This window comes from Cardiocondyla obscurior, linkage group LG08 (assembly GCF_019399895.1).
Source record: "Cardiocondyla obscurior isolate alpha-2009 linkage group LG08, Cobs3.1, whole genome shotgun sequence".
Lineage (NCBI taxonomy): Eukaryota > Metazoa > Arthropoda > Insecta > Hymenoptera > Formicidae > Cardiocondyla > Cardiocondyla obscurior.
Genome location: NC_091871.1, coordinates 6,457,689 through 6,472,174, shown reverse-complemented (window position 1 = coordinate 6,472,174; position 14,486 = coordinate 6,457,689). Strand labels below are relative to the sequence as shown.

Here is a 14,486-nt window from a genome sequence, read left to right as displayed (position 1 = left end):
ATCAAGTACTCAACGATAAAATCCGTCACTCGTCTCCCACCTTTTCGTCACAGGGCGTCTGATAGCGCGACTTAGTCAATGAATCGAACGAGTCGAAAAGAATAACAGTAGCTAGTTTCGCGAAGCGTAACTCTCCCGATGTCCCTTTGGTTCTTCCCCGGGTATATCCTCGGCGATATCGGTTGAACCTAATACACGCGACGAACGAACGGACTTGCCCAGGTATACAGAACACCTTCGCGTCGTCGGTCGCCCCGAGGGTGTCCGGGTGTACGTAGGCGCGGAAGTTCTCTTCCACGCCTACTCGGATACCATAATGGCCTCCGCGGCACCAATCGCGATTACGAATTTCCCGCGCAGCTGGTGGGGAACCGTCGAGCGTGCCAATAGCGAGCGTGCCTCACGCTCGTCATAGGCGTACCCTCGAGTAGCGCCACCGCGGCGACTTTTAGAAACGGCGAACCGGGCTCCGGGGAGAGGCTCCGGCTTCATTATGTATCATTATACCGGTCCGCGCCGCGCGGTGTGCACTGCAGTTACTGGAACCAGGCGCGCGTGTGTGCTTTTCTCTCTTCTTCTACGCCCTGGTCGTCGTCTTCTTCTTCCCTTACCTTCTTCGTCCAGCCAGTGCGTCCGCGTACACGCCGAGCGTGCACGACACGCTCGTCGGCCAAGGAATCGCGGCGCGACGCGCGTAAAAACCATTTCGTCGCCGAGGAGGTTGCGCGAGCGCGATCCCGCGTCGCGTACCGCGGCGTGCAATTAATTTCGTGGCTGAACGCGAGTGTTGGGATACAGATCTTCGGCACCGCTCGCGCGGCACCGCGTTACGGCGGGATTTCGGTTCTCCGCGCGGATTAACGACGCGACCGATAGCGTTCGGTGACGCCCGACGGCAAATATACGTAGACTGTGCGGAAGAAAAAAAGTGACCGAGTGACATCTCGCGATTGGTGTATGTTGCAGGGCAAGTGAAAAGGACCGATATGCCGACGGACTCGCCACGCCGTCGCGGCGCGATCCCGTTTGAAAGCCGAGCGACGACGAGCTGACGTCCGGCAGCCGAACAGTAGCACCAACGCGGGACTCTCTGGCCCGACGCAGGGTTTCCGCGAGGACTACGCGAGTGAAGTGGACGTGTGCGACGAGTGGTGGCAGCGAACTGACAAACAGAACGCCCGAGCGGGTGAGTCCCGTGATCAGGAAGGACCCGACGCAGCTGCATTTAAGTGAACGTCGCAGTGAATATCCCGGGGGAAGGAACGACGAGTCGTGAACAGTGCAGTCGGACGAACGTAACCTAGTGCGAGCGCCTTTCCTCTCCGCGGTGTAAGCCTCTGAACTGAAACTGCCCGACGGCCCAAGTAAAATTTCTCGCGACCACGATGATGACTCTCTGCGGCCAATCCGACGCTCGGTCGACGTAGTCGCACGGGGCACGCGCGCGGAGTGCTCGTCGTAGATCTCAAGATTCGGGCCCCGTACGGAGGGCACGCGACGGTCGCTGCGGCGACAACGTCGTCGGCGAGCTCGGCGTCGACGAGGATCGCGGGCTGTGGCGGCGGCATCAACGTTGCGTCTAAGGTGGAGCGTCCGGGCAGCACGACGACGCTCAACTTCACGGATCTGGGGAGCCCATTCGGGGCGGGCGACCCCTGTCCGTCGAGTACCCCGACCCCGAACAGTATGTCGGGCGGCGGCGGACCCACCGGCGGTGGCGGAGGCGGCGGCGGCGGCGGCGGCGGTGCCGCCGGTACCGGAGGCGCCGGTTCGGACATGGAGCAGCATCTTCATCACGCGGGCCTCGGCTCGGTGACCCCGGGCCCGCCCGGCGGCAACGGCGGCGACAGCACCACGTCCAGCACGCCCGTATCCCAGAGCGGCAAGTCCGCCTTCATCGAGCTCCAGCACAACAACCTGTACAATCCGGCGAGCCTGCGTAGCGGATACCCGGGCGGGCACAACGTGCCCGGCGCGCACCAGTTCTCGCACCAGGTCGGCTCGCTGGCGGCTCACCAGGGCTCCGGTCCCGGCAGCGGCAACCAGCAGCACGCGGACGCGGGCTTCCCTAGTCCCAGGTCGCTCGCCGGATATCCGTTCGCGCCCATGCACCAGCACAACGCCTACGGATATCACATCGGAACGTACCCCCAGTGCCCCTCGCCGCCCAAGGACGGTGAGTACCCTAACTGTATGTATTCGCAGCCTTTTTATTCCTATTTCTAGATTACACGTATTTAGCTAGTCGAGAATTGTCGGTGAGATCTCCGTTTCCTCGATCAACTTCGACGCGTTCAAGCCGCGGGAGAAATATCGCGATTCGTTAACATTGTGCTCAATACCGATCCGTGGAGTGAAACACGCGCGAGTGCCGGTGCAAAGTGAAACGGAAATGTCACCGAAGGGCTCGAGATGAAAGTGCAACCCGCGTAAACTCGTCGCGATACGCTCACGGTAACTCAATCCGACGATAACGAATCAAAACATTGCTCGCGCCGACGTAACGTTGTCCCGCGGCGAAAAAAGCTCCGAATGTCAACACGAGTTCATCTCGAGCCTTTTGTCGTACGTAGACAATTAGATTGTAGATACCCAGCGAAGTCGTTCATCATCGGCGCACTGATACATGAACGACTTCGCACGGCGCGAAAGTGAACGGCGACATTTATCAGGAAAAGATACGGCGGTCTTGATACGAGGCGAAGACGGCGACAGGCGTTTCCGGTGGGTCACTCGTATATCTCGCGTCGCGAGCGCTTTATTATTACTTGTTTTTTCATTTTCCTTGCGACGCCGAGACCTTATTACCGCGCAACAAACGTCTTTATTCGCGCGAGAGTTCCCTTGCATGCGACGACAAGCGCGAACGGTTTCGCAACGTGAGGCGCAATCAAACGTTAATGATAAAACTATGCTGTGTTTACTTAGTTTTCCATTCGCCTCTTGCCCGAGAACTTCTTCACTGTTATTTTCTCAAAGCTTAAACTTCCGAGGTTCTCGCCTTTAACATTCTAAGACTTTTAAATAAAAAAAAAAAAAGAAAAATAAAAAATAGACTGAAAAAAGAAAATTTAAAAAACGGACTTTGGAAGCTGTTAGACAAATAAAGACGTCCGTATGAAATTTCCAACAAATATTCTCGGCTTTCTTTTTCTTGTGTCCGAAGCGTATTCGGGGAATTTAAAGTGGCAGGTAGTAGCCGGCCGACAGTCTACCTACGGTACAATGCCACGAAGCGGAATAAGATATATGACTAGGAATCCCACTCAGGCCACAAAAAATCCTTAAAGCTCCCAACGGACAAGACAAAAAGATTCCGAATCAAACGGGAGCAGTTGTGACTTCGCTCCTCCGGGCCGCTCGCTCGCTCCTCGCCGAGGCCTCTCCTCCCGGTCACTCTATCTTCCCCTGCGCGTTTTTATTCTCGCATTAACACGATACAATCGCGACTTCTATTTTACGCGCGAAATCGCGAGTCAGCTAATTACGATCATTATCGGATTCGCTTCGGGTCCGTCGCGGAATCACGTGTACGATGCCCGCGATAAACTAACTTTAGAATGTCTTCTTAAACTCGTTATCGTCGGATTTTGAAAAAAAAAAAAGCAGTTTGTCTCGAGTTTCTTAATTAAGATTGATACGCGCGACGGGAGGAGAAAAACAAGTTGGAAAAACCGTAACAAGAAGCGCGCTTAATTCACGTCGACGACAGATCGCCTTCGCTGTCGAGAGAATTGCTATTTTATTTTTTATATGTTTTGCGTATCGGAATAACGCGCGACCGCGGTTCTATCGCGGGGTGGGCTAAACACAATGCGCTCGTGTACACATATCCGCGTCGCGAAATCGCGTGATCGAGATAACTTATTTCGCCCGAGCGGAAATCCGCGGAACGCGCACGAAGGGGGGGGAGGAAGGGGGCTTCACGCGGCAACGTTTGCGTCGGGCTCCCGGTCGATCGCATTTTCAAATACGGGACGCCGTCTGGAAATATCCCGAGGCCGCGCGTCGCAACATTCGGCGAATAATTCATCGTTGGCGCGCGCTCGGTGTATAGAGCAACGAGGAATTCCGTTGGCGCGCTTAGGCAAACGTTCGCGGGAGCATAACCGACCGAATAGCGGCGACAGTTCGCTACCCTCCGTCCACGGTCTATGAATTCATAACGACCGCCGCGTGTCCACTATCGCGGCATGTGCCAGCCTCTCTGGAAGTCCCGGCGTTTCTGCGTAAATCGTCAGCGGCGCTACCCCACGGTCTGCCCCGGCAATTTGCGCGGCCGTGCCTCCGAGAAATTGCCGATGATCTCGCAGCGTAAAGCCGCGGAAAAGGGTTCCCGGCGGGCAAACTTTTCTCTCCGCCGACGGAAAGAATCCGCGTGCCACCGGGCGCGGTGCAATTTTCGTCCGCGGCGACGGTGCGATCGGCGCCGGCCGATCGTCCGCCAGGGGGTTGAATTCTCACGCACCGGAGGGGCCGCGGAAACTTGCGTTTCGCTCTTAAATTGCCGGTTATTTTCCCTCCCCTGCTTATGCACGCTTTTCGCAAATCGCACGGTGAAATGCATATCCTCGATCCGCCCCGGCGAGCTGCATCGCGGGAACTTCGCCGAAGGGTTGGCGCAACTTCGACATTGTCGCGCGGAAAAGTTTCTCTCGGGATCCTTCGAGACATTTGCAGAACGGTCACGATATCTCGGGGAGAGAGATATATCCGAAGTTACCGATTCGCGAACTAAAAAACGCCCGGCGATAAACGAACGTCGATAACGAGCTTCGAAATATGAAGCCAGATCCTGGTACGCTGTTTGTATATTTCTCTCTGAGTGATTCCGTCATTTGTCTAACGAACGCAATTTGACTTGCGATTATTCGCGAGCGGGTTCGATTATCCAATTAAAGTAACAGTGACGCCGTAACTCGTAATACCTATTGTAATAAATGCAAATTCGCGCGTGGTTGATCGCGAACGACGCTCGTTCTTAAAATCCACAATTTATCGCATAGCGGAAGAAAAGAAAAAAAAAACTGAATCGAGAAATAATTGTATGAATATTCGAACCATTATCCGGAAGGAAAATAGGCGTGATGATAGCGTTATTGATATTAATTAATCGACGACTTATGTCTCATTAAAACGTGCTAATTATTGCTAAATAACTAATGCTTCTTTAAAGCGTCGTGAATTTTTTTTATGTAAAAGCATAACGCTAGTTAAAAATAATATACAAAAATAGAAACAATTTTTTTTAATTTTAAATTAATAGTCGCCGTTTGAATTTCTTTGCGGCAGCAAACAAATGAGGCGGATAATAGGAGCCTAAGATATCGGAGAGTTCAGCGAACTGCTAAACGTATTGTGCAAGTGTTTAGCTAATAAAATATCATTATGCCTTTCACGCGCGCGGTGAACAAACTGCGGTGGAATGCATTTCACAAAGGTGATTTATAACAAAATCGTCCACGCTCGTGAAATCAATCTTTTTATCATTGGGTCGTCACGCATGAAGTAATCCTGCTTAAGATCCGCGAGGCATAATGTACGTATCAATATACGAGTGTAATACAAAATTAGACAGAGCGATTGAACATATACGTATTGAATAACCGAAATATTGAAAGCTTCGCTAATTCTTTTTTTTTTTCTTTCTTTATTTTTTTTATACATGTGTGTGGCGCTCTCGTTACGCTTGTTCGCAATCGACGCGCGTAAACTCGCGATTGTAACACCGGCGCAATTACGAACGTTCATCCGGAAGGTTATAGGTGTAAAGAGACATGTGCTTTGGCGGCGACGTCGCGATTACCGCGGTTATTCGCGTCGATTCTTAAACTACAGTTCGGCCAGCGCTAATGAAGCTGTCCGAGATTATACGAGCGTCGTAAGCGCGGTGAAGAGCCGCGTGAGGAAGGGGTTGCTTAGTCGTGATCCGCGGCGGAACGCACACTCGGCGTCTTTGCGACCAATCTTATCGCCGTGACAAATGAACCGGCCATTAACCAGCTCGTCCGCGTCACGCCCGTTGTCCTTCTTCCCTGGAACGTGGCTGAAGCTGGAATCCAATTAGCGGGGGCTTCTCTCGTATCGGTCAGGGGGGGCCCCCCCACGGTATATCTTCCCGCATCAGTCACCTGACGGCCGACCGCCGCCCGACTTAATCCGGAACGGTCGAAAGACAATGCGCGGCCCCGGGTCCGAATGATGGATTAGGTATTAAACGGTTGTTTTCACAAGGATTAGGCGGGCACACCGACCCGGCCCGCCCGGAGCCCCGTCGAACCCCCGCTTGCGTTTGGACGCTCCGGCTTTGTGAATTTTTCTACCTCAGTATTTTCTCTCGAGACGCGCTTTCTTCCGAGGGGCACGCCTGCGGGTGTTCGCTTCGTCCTCGAACTCGAGTTTTCAAAACAGCGCCACGCGAGAGCGTCACGGACGAGCTCCGGTGAAAAAGTTAAATCTTCGAAACGTGCGTCTGCTGTTGCTCTCGAGCTCTGGCTATCAAGAGACACTTATGATTACAAAAAAAAAAAAAAGGCAAGTAACGGCGCGGCTCGTTCAGACGTTACGAGTTTACGCAACCCCGGGCTGCGAACCTTTCGAATAGCTGCGAATTTCTCAACGGGCGAGAAGGCTGCCCGCGGGCCGAAAGAACAGAACGCGCCGAAATGCAAAAATTCAGTCGAAGGCGAGCTTTTTCGCCGCCTCGCCCGCGCGCGATGTGGAAATGTAGGGTATAGGTGCTCGGCGACAATGTTAGACAGGCCGAAGTCCGGCCTAGGGCAGGGACGGGGCACCTTGTAATTTCGAGTTCTTTGGATTGAGAGCCGCGCGCGCCTACCGTGTGATTATCAACGTCGCATTAATCGCTCGCCGGGCTTATTATCATACGTTCGGTTTGATTACGCGGACTTTGAAAGAACCTTCAGCGACGCCGGCCAGCTGAACGCTCACTACCGCAAAGTAGCACTTTGCGGCAGTTTCTGTTGCCGCGCACTTTGCATACGCCTCGACGGTAAAAAAACAAAAAAAAAAAAAAAAAAAAGTTATAGCCCTAGCCTGTTCTATCCTATCTCCTTCGCGAGTCGTAGAACGCCACGGGAGAAGAGCGCGCCCATAAAACAGTGCTTTCTTTTCTTCGCGCGCGCGAGTTACACCCCGCTCGGCCGACGTCGCCTTAATCGGTTGTAATTAACAACCGGAGCTCGTAACCGCAGTCGACGCTTCTATAAAATTCATTGAGCGCCGCGTTACGCGCTCGATACATTGCGCGGTGTTAATTGCCGCATTATGCCGGCGTACTATGAAAAGGCTGAGAGTTGTTTCCCGCTAAAAAATGCCTCTCGAGGATATTTATAAAATACGCTACTCCTTGGAATTCTTATTACACGTGTTAAGTATAATTGACAATTAATGAAAGTTTCGTTAAAGCGATTTTAAGTTTAAGTTTGCCTTTGATCTCGCTTCGCGATCGGAAACGAAAACATCCTGGAATTAGTAACGCGATACACTCTTTGTCGTGCTTTCAAAGAATTGAATCGTAACGCCGAAGAGTTAAGGGCGCCTACACGGTTATTAAATATCGCATACACGCCCAGTATCGCCTCGAAATTGCACGGGAAAGATAAACACGGGCGCAAACACGCGATTGCATCGCCGGCCGCGGTGTAACGCTCGTGGAAAGTTTATGGAGGATCATTATTGTCTCTTTTACGCGCGATCGGAGCCCCCTGTCGAGCCCCTTCCGTCGACACCCCGCCCGATCACCCGTCGCCAGAAGTGACCCGCTCGTGTATAAATCACGAAGAATCGCGTCGTAAATTGCGCTCATTAATAGTCGTGCTAATTGTCACGACGGGGGAGAAAAGTAGAGAGAAGAGCAGAGAAGAGTCGCGTCGTCGATACGAAGTCGCGGGAAATCGATATCTTCTCGCTTAGCGTTTCTTCTCGCGGGCGACAAAACGCAAGAAGCACTCGCGGCTCTCCTCTCCTCTCTTGGGAAGACCGATGGAGGCACGCAACGACGTAATCGCGATATAAAAATAATGAAACAGATTCAGCGCGAGATAGGCGGCGCCGGCACGATGCGCACCTCTATCGGGCACTACGCTACTTCATTGCATCGCTTTAAGATTGATATATGGCCCCGTAATTAATTACCGCGCCGTTAACGCACGTCGGTAGGGCTTTCCTCTCTCTCTCTTCTCTCCCCCTCCCCCATACCCCTGTCCTCTCACGGCGTAACGAGAGCACGCATTCTCTACATTGTGCTAATTATCGCAATACGCGCCGCATGTGAATTGAATAATGCATCTATTTTATCAGATAATTGCGTCGAATAAAATATTCCGGTTGTGTTTGCGCTATTGTTTTCCTCTTTCTCTTTCCCGAAAAGCGACGCGTCACTTCCGTTAATTTCGATTCGATAAGGGCTTCGAACGCCTCGGCGGACCTTACGTCTTGCGCGACGTGCGCGAACGAGTCTGTTCAGAAAAATAATTTTTGATAAATTAAAATCGAAATTATTTTATTCTTTGATGTAAATAGAAAAGGAAAAACATTTTTTTTTATTATCTCGCTCCGTCTTTCTTTACTTTTTCGCGTAACGTGATGTACCTTGCGGCAATATCCGTCACAATCCGTTTATTAGTGCCGCGAAAAATCGATAGCCCGTAGCGTCGTGTTCTCGAAGTGGCGGCGGGTCGTCAGGTTTCAGTTCAGTTTTATTTTTAGTTCGTACGCGAGCGGTGACGAGGATTCTGAAAGTTGATGTTAGGGTGGTGCATGTTCGCAGACCTCTCGCCATTGGGTGACAAAAGTGGGAGCCTGGTCGACGAGCTCGGCGGCGGCGGCGGCGGCTCCCTCAGGAACGGCAAGGGCAAGAAAATGCGGAAGCCGAGGACGATTTACAGCAGCCTGCAATTGCAGCAGCTCAACAGGCGGTTTCAAAGGACGCAGTACCTCGCACTACCGGAAAGAGCGGAGCTCGCGGCTAGCCTAGGACTCACGCAAACCCAGGTAAGCTCTATCGACATTAAGACCGGCTAAAGCTTCCCACGACACGGTCGTGTCACGATAAATGACCCTTATCTAGCGCTGTTTGTGACAGTCTGGCGTAAACAAATTGCGATAAACGCGAAAACAGAACGCAAGATACAACAACTTTGCCGAGGCCGTTATACGTATACATGAAACTCTTTCAGATTTTTACGATCGCACCGTTCGGCGGAATGGTTTTTAGAAACCGCGTGGCTTACGCAGGCCATAAATGAAACTATCGCGGATTTATCGGACATACGGTTTTCCGCTTAATTTTTGACTCTTCCGCGTAAACGGGGTTTTTATTCGAAGACACATTTGCAAGGAAGGCCGGGCATCGAATATTCATCGCGATATTCACGAAGAAAATTACGATAATATACTTCGCGGTATAAATTTCTTCTTCGTGCATTATTTTACCTGGAACTTGCTCGACTCGCGGCTAGTATAATGTCGTGTTGACAATATGTTTGCACTGAGTGATAAAATGCCAGAGATATATATTTCCGCGGGCGAAACTGGTTTTTCATTCCGATATGGATTGTCGGGAAACGCCGTCACAAAGACTTCTCGAAAACAGGAGAATTCCGCGCAAACTGCATTGTGCGTTGCTGGTTACGACGGCCTCGTTCGTGATAAGAATTTTGAATTTTAAATTTGAAACCGCGCAACTACAATTTTTTTTCTTTTTCTTTTTTTTTCTTTTCTTTTTTTTTTCTTGCGACGGATCCTGTTGCGCACTCGGTCCGCGGTAACGAGAACCCCGATAAACGGCATCTGTCAGCATTATCGGCACAAATGACTTTACTAAATCACCGATTTGCCACGCCCTGGACATCGGGGATAGGGTTGCCGCCAGTGTCCAGTGTACCGAGGGAGGGAAAGAGAACGAGACGAGTTTCCGGACTAACGAGGTGGCCATAAATTTTCCCTCGGCGTGCGCGCGAGTTTTGCGCGGGCTTTCCACGCGGGCGGGGCCTCGTCGGCGAAAGATTTTTCGCCAATTATCTGTCGCGCGGTTTCCAATTAACGATTTATTAGGAAGCCCGAGCCACATAATCGCGGTGAGGTTAATTGGCCCCGCGCCTGTGCGTTATAGATTTCTCGGGAGATGACGATTTATCGTCGTGACCGTAACTAATTAGCGGCAGCCTCGCGAAAGACAATTCGAAAATTTTGTCACTCGGCGGTTTGTCGCGTCCCGTCGGGCTGGATCCTTTCTATATTACGATTCGTATATGCGATATGGCGGGATTGCACGTTTCCTCGTACAAAATTATGCGTTTCGTTGACTGACGCGGGACGAGATGGAGCAATTTTCGCGGTTGCTCTTTGTGTGCTCCTCACCCCTCGGAGGAGCGTGCACAATCGTCGTCGTGACGCGTAACTGCGTATCGCGTAATCATGGGATAACTGGCCGTCGTAGCTGGTTGATGTCGTTGCAGGGGGTCCCGGACCGGATAATTTCATTAGACGGAGCACCGCGGGAGCCGTTCTCCCTCCTCTAGCGAATCGAGCGCGACGCGGCCTGATGAGCGGTCGGCGTCTAGTTGTTTACCAAACACGGTCGTCGGAATCAGCCGCCGCGGTTGGGGGTGGAAAATTAAATTACGAAATCCTCGGGTTATCTGTTACGTTATCCGTTCCGTGATTATAGGAACGCGCGCGACTACTAAATTCCCGTCGCGCGTGTTCGGTCGTTGAATAAGTCGACCAGCAGCGGAGATGAGTCCCCAAATCTCCCTTTTTCCCTTCGAATCGACCGCGGAAGCCCGAAGGACGTCGACGAGGCAATTGAATTTCGCGTCAGGCACCGCTGCGGATTTTTTTTCACTTCTTCTTTCTGAAACGGGGGGGATGACTTCTGCCTTTTGTCAAATACGTCGCCACGAAGGATGCTCGCGATCGACGTTGCTCTTCAGCGGGCACCGTGCATAATCCGTAATCGTCCAATCAAGGCGTTCGGCCAAGCGCCTCCGCTTCTGCACTCTTGGCCCTGCTACCGTCGCGCGTTGGCTTTCTTGTCATCGCCACCAACATGGCGCCTTAGCCTTCAGTCTCTTCCATCTTCTCCTCTTTCCTCGTCCCCTCTCTTCCTCGTGGCACGACAAGCCTCGTCGTCCCCCTGGCGATCTCCCCTCGCATTTCCCCACCTCCCCGTTCTTCTCCTCTTTTCCTTCAGCCTCGGACTAAGCGAGATAGAGAGAGAGAGAGAGTTGGCAGGGAAAAAGGGGGACGAAGAGGGGGAGGGCGGGAGAAGCGGCGAGGATCGAGGTGAGGCCACGCATCTCTTTTTCTCCGGGGCCTCAATTTGAAGACGTGGTAGCGTTCGTGCCGCCGTTGTACACGTGATACGCGAAGGAGGTCCGAGGGGGGAGGTCAGGGGGGGGTAGAGGAAAGGAACGGAGGGACGGGAAAGGGAGGGAAGCCCAGGGAGTACTTGTACACGCGAAGTACACGGGCACACGCTCTCTCGCTCGCTCGCGCGGATGTGTACGTAGGGACGTGGGCACCAGCACGCCCGTCTGCGTTCTTGCCACGTACCTTGGGCGTGGTGCTTCCTTTTTCTTCCTCCTTGCCGCGACTAACGTGCCCGATCTCTCCTCATTGGCCCCGGGAATGCGAACACGTCGATGCGAGATTCGAAAGTTCGCGGGAGGGAAGCGCGACTGCACGACGTGAATTCGAAATCTTACAGTCTCCATCCATCACGGGACGCGGCGTCCCTCGTAGAGAGAGAAAGAGAGAGGACCCTTTACAATTTTCAAACAACGCGACTCGGGAGATGAGAACCCGGTCCACGGATCGGGGACATGCAGCGCGTGCGAGGCGGGATAAAAAATATTTGCATCTCGTATCGAAACTAAACGTGATATTAAATTAAAATATTTTATATATAAAAATTTGCGACGGTAATTAATTATAGATATATCAACTTGCTTTGGATGCATTTATTTAAGACGAACCTTTTGAAAGTTCACCAAGTCGCGTGTACAGTCTTGTTGTGAAATTGTAGCGGGCGCTCGTATGTAGATCGCGTAGAAAGTTATATAAATGCGGAATACGGGTATGAATAAAGACATATATCTCGCGATCGAACTCCTGTCATTGAATTACCGAATGAAAATAAATTACGCATCAGAAAGCCGCCGCGAATCGCGTTCAAGGTCCGCGGGGGATTCAACCACCGCCGCGTCACGTAGCCGTGTAGCACGCGATGCACAGCTTCGCGGAAAAGCGCCGCGCACATCATCGAAAGCACCGCTCGTACAATAGAACGCGGGTAGCTATTATTCATGCATGAATGCGCCCGCGAGCACGAGTAATATTTACCGCCCGCTACCGTTCGTCCTCGTCTCGCCATCGAAACGAATAAAAATATATGAAAGAAAGAAAAAAAAAGAAAAAAAATAAAAATAAAAGAGAAAAAAAAAAGAAATATAAATTAATTAATTCGGCATAAAATGCGAAAGTGGAGATTGCGAGTCAGATATCTTTTTAGATTGATCGTGTGTTTATTTAAATTCATTTACTCCTTTCATACGTCGTTTACGTTTCACGAGAATATAAAATGCGATGCGTGACTCTTAGGTGATTGATTCCGGCTCGCCGCTTTTGTGCCGCGGAACGAAGGGAAACTCGACGTTTCGCAAAAATCAGTTTATGACAACTGACTTCCAATCGCTACGCGCCGAGTATTACTAAACGCTACGCGGACCACGTGCATACGCGAGACCTACGAAGTGACGCTGGGCACGGTGAACCTTGATCGTATCCGTTCCTGTAGAGCGAAGGAGAGAAACTGATTAGCCCAGATCACGTTCGAGATCCTATCTGCTCTTACGAGACTAGTCCTCCGCGGTATCTTTCTCCGGCGTCGGCCGTAAAATCATTACGCGGTTTTTCTCCCTTTTTCCGGCTACCGCCGGTCGACGCCGTGCTTGCGAAACGCTGTTCCGTCGTCCTCGTCTCCGTGGCAGACGTCGATCCGCCGATAACGTGTGTCTCCGTTCTGTATGCGCAACCCACCACCTTTCCCTCGTCCACTTTTCCCGCGCATTTATCAGCGTCCATTTATCTGCCTATCACTGCGGTCGCCATGCACACGTACAAAGCCGTGCACACACAGAGAGAAGCACACACGCCGGCAGTTCGCAAGCCTTTCGTTCTGTTATCAGACCAGATGTGTTAGATAGGGAACATAGTTTCTCGCCGGGGAACAATGAATCGGATAATTAATCACGGGTATGGTGTATCGGATCACCGGGGTCACCGCCGGCCCAGCAATAAATCGTTGAATTTATGAAAGTGTTATTTATTGAATAAACGCGCGGATACGAGACGCCCGGGTGATTTATTACGCAATACGCAGGAGAGACGACACTGATCTGTATCTCGATGCATTTTCGATTTTGCTCCTCGCCCGAGATTCACGTTTACCGAACTGAGCGTGAGTAAATTTGTGGAAATTTATAAGTTGAGATTTAGCCCGATTTCTCGCGTGTAATGTCTTAGCGTGATCGAGAGAATAGAGTCCATCGGTCGAGATATTCTTTACTGTTGTTAAAACCGAGACGGGAAATAGTAGGATCGGTTTCTAGTCGAGAAACAATGTGAGCGGGGTAATTATCAGCTTATTGGTTCAAGTCACCGAACGAGAACTCAACTTCGCGGCCAAAATAATACGGCGAGTCACCGTCGGGCAGTCGAAGCATAGCTGCAAACACGGCGATTCCGCGGGGACTCACATGTAGCTACGCGTTAATTAGCTTCCTAATTAATTAACCACTTTAATAAGGAAAGTGTCGACGGGTCGCATAATAACATATGCGAAATCATTCGGGGCGCTTGGGAATTCAGGCTCGCCGGCCTGAGAATCGATAAACGCGGAGAGCAACTTCGTTATTTAATGGCCTTTCGGAACTTGGGGAAATCCGACGAAACATAACGTACTTCGCATCGGCGTGTAAACTTTTTAATCGTGATTTACGAAGTTTCGGCGAAAGGCCTGGCTGCGTGTTTGACGCGACGTGGAGTCCGCCTTGGAAACCCGCCGCGTTTTCGGTGAAGTTAATTAAAATACTTTTTATTTTGCGCCTTCCCTTCTCTCTCTCTCCCCCCCTCCCTCCCTCCCTCCGCGCGAAGTTACTTAGAAGAGAATGAAATGAATATATCACGTCCGCACTTGAACGGCGAATAAGTAGAATTTATTCCCAGTTAACTTTCGCAACTTCAAAAGCCGCCGAAATCGCCTCTCGATAGCTGAAGAATCCGCCGTTCAACTCGAAAACTTCTTTCGTTACACCTCTAGAACGTGCAACGAGAACGAGAGTGTGCTCTAGTTTTGCGATATTTTTTTTTATCTTTAGATTTGTCAGTTGTTTACGTGTTTTTGCGTTTATTCCATGACGGGCCTTGGCCCAGTAAAATAAATTTCTTTTTTTTTTTTT

At 51.2% G+C, this 14,486-nt stretch overlaps 1 protein-coding gene across 3 annotated transcripts in view; it reads left to right on the top strand.

Annotated features, from left to right (window-relative positions):
• Window positions 1-526: 526 nt before the first annotated feature.
• Dll (homeotic protein distal-less) overlaps window positions 527-14,486 on the top strand; it is a 72,864-nt gene continuing 58,904 nt past the window's right edge. The window contains exons 1-2 of one of the 3 annotated variants that reach the window (XM_070661256.1): window positions 527-2,176; window positions 8,792-9,015. In XM_070661256.1, coding sequence (XP_070517357.1) covers window positions 1,687-2,176; window positions 8,792-9,015 — 714 coding nt within the window. In that variant the 5' untranslated portion in view covers window positions 527-1,686. Of the gene's footprint in view, window positions 2,192-8,773; window positions 9,016-14,486 lie in introns of all 3 variants that reach the window. The other 2 variants (XM_070661255.1, XM_070661254.1) reach the window with 2 other exon arrangements.